Source organism: Haplochromis burtoni, unplaced genomic scaffold (assembly GCF_018398535.1).
Source record: "Haplochromis burtoni strain Fernald_Lab_line unplaced genomic scaffold, NCSU_Asbu1 Contig_237, whole genome shotgun sequence".
Lineage (NCBI taxonomy): Eukaryota > Metazoa > Chordata > Actinopteri > Cichliformes > Cichlidae > Haplochromis > Haplochromis burtoni.
In genome coordinates this window covers 17,267-18,624 of record NW_024582598.1, presented here as the reverse complement: position 1 = coordinate 18,624, position 1,358 = coordinate 17,267, and the positions used below count along the sequence as shown (strand labels likewise).

General features: G+C 39.8%; 1 protein-coding gene across 1 annotated transcript in view; it reads right to left on the bottom strand.

Moving 5' to 3' along the window:
* Nucleotides 1-1,358, bottom strand: part of LOC102290141 (multiple epidermal growth factor-like domains protein 8) — a 9,854-nt gene that overhangs the window by 3,147 nt on the left and 5,349 nt on the right. The window contains exon 14 of the mRNA XM_042226982.1: nucleotides 23-42. Within this exon, the coding sequence (XP_042082916.1) occupies nucleotides 23-42 (20 nt within the window). The remainder of the gene's footprint in view (nucleotides 1-22; nucleotides 43-1,358) is intronic.

The window sequence follows — 1,358 nt, the reverse complement described above, 5'->3', positions numbered from 1 at the left end:
GGCAGCGTCCAGCCCCATTGCCACCGTGAGGAGAACACCAACCACACTGAGGCCTAGCAATGCACTGGGAGCACTGAGTGAGCTGGGAGCACTGGGGAGAGCAGGAGTCTCCCCTAGAAAGCAGTCGACCGCACTGGCCTGCCTCACACCGGAGGGGCACAAAAGATGGGCTCATGCACTACAGGAGAGGGGAAACAGCCTCAAAATGATGTCACGATATTTTCAGAAAACTAACGTTTTAATGATAACACTACAACATAAAAATATAGGAACATTTTCAGAATGGTTGCACACAGCAGCATTTATTACCGTAAAATAATTGAAATGCATTTCCTATCCTCCTTTTAGGGCTGTGCGATATGAGAGAAATCTAATATCCCGATATAAGACATTTATCGTCCTGACAACGATATAAATCACAAAAATGTAATATTTTCTGTAAATTCTGTGAATCTCGGGCAACTCGACTTGCGTGAAGTTGGGCGTCCTTTACCTGGACTCGAGTGTTTTAACCGATGCATGAAACTATACATTTTTAGACATTAGTTTGTAACAGCCACCATTTTCGTTCCAAATTTGAGTCTAAGGTTTATTTTTTAGCACCTGACTGCTCTTTTTTTTCTTCTCATCCGTAAACTCTCTGCATACTCTTTCACTTGATTCAGTTTATTTTGAAAAGTCTCAACAGGATCTTGAGCTTTATTGTGAAAGGTTTACATGGAAAACAAACAAGCGGACAGTGGAGCCACGCGTTGGCTTTACTGTCATTGTTGCTAACGACAACACGTAAAAACAGGCGCTTGTCGTCCATAGTGTGGTTATATTAAATATAAGAGACAGAGAGAACTTTAAGAAATTAATATAGCCACTACAGTGACCCTCAAAACGATGAAAAATATTGCTGTAAACAGTTTATTTTATGACACCACGAAACAAACGATAGCGTAATAGGAAACGATAGACGTTTTTATATCGTCATCCGATATATATCTTTATATTAAACAGCCCTACCTCCTTTTGCAATGAGCTACTACTGATGCCAAATTTACTCATTTGAAATGTAAATCTTCTAAAACAAGGTGCCAGCGGTAGCAGCAACACAGTGCAATAGTAGTGACACAGCACCACATCCAGTGAGCGTAAAGTCAAACGTAAGCACAAAAATTTAGCTTAGCTACTGTTAAATAATGCATTATCAGAGCTAATTTCAACTGCTCCCTCACTTACAAGTTTACATGTTTGATCTGGTAGATTTTTTACATTAGACACTCTTACTGATGCAACCATAAAACTATCCACCCAGAATTGGGATAGAGATCTGCTACTTGTTAGGAGAACATGTAAACCACTACTTTGTT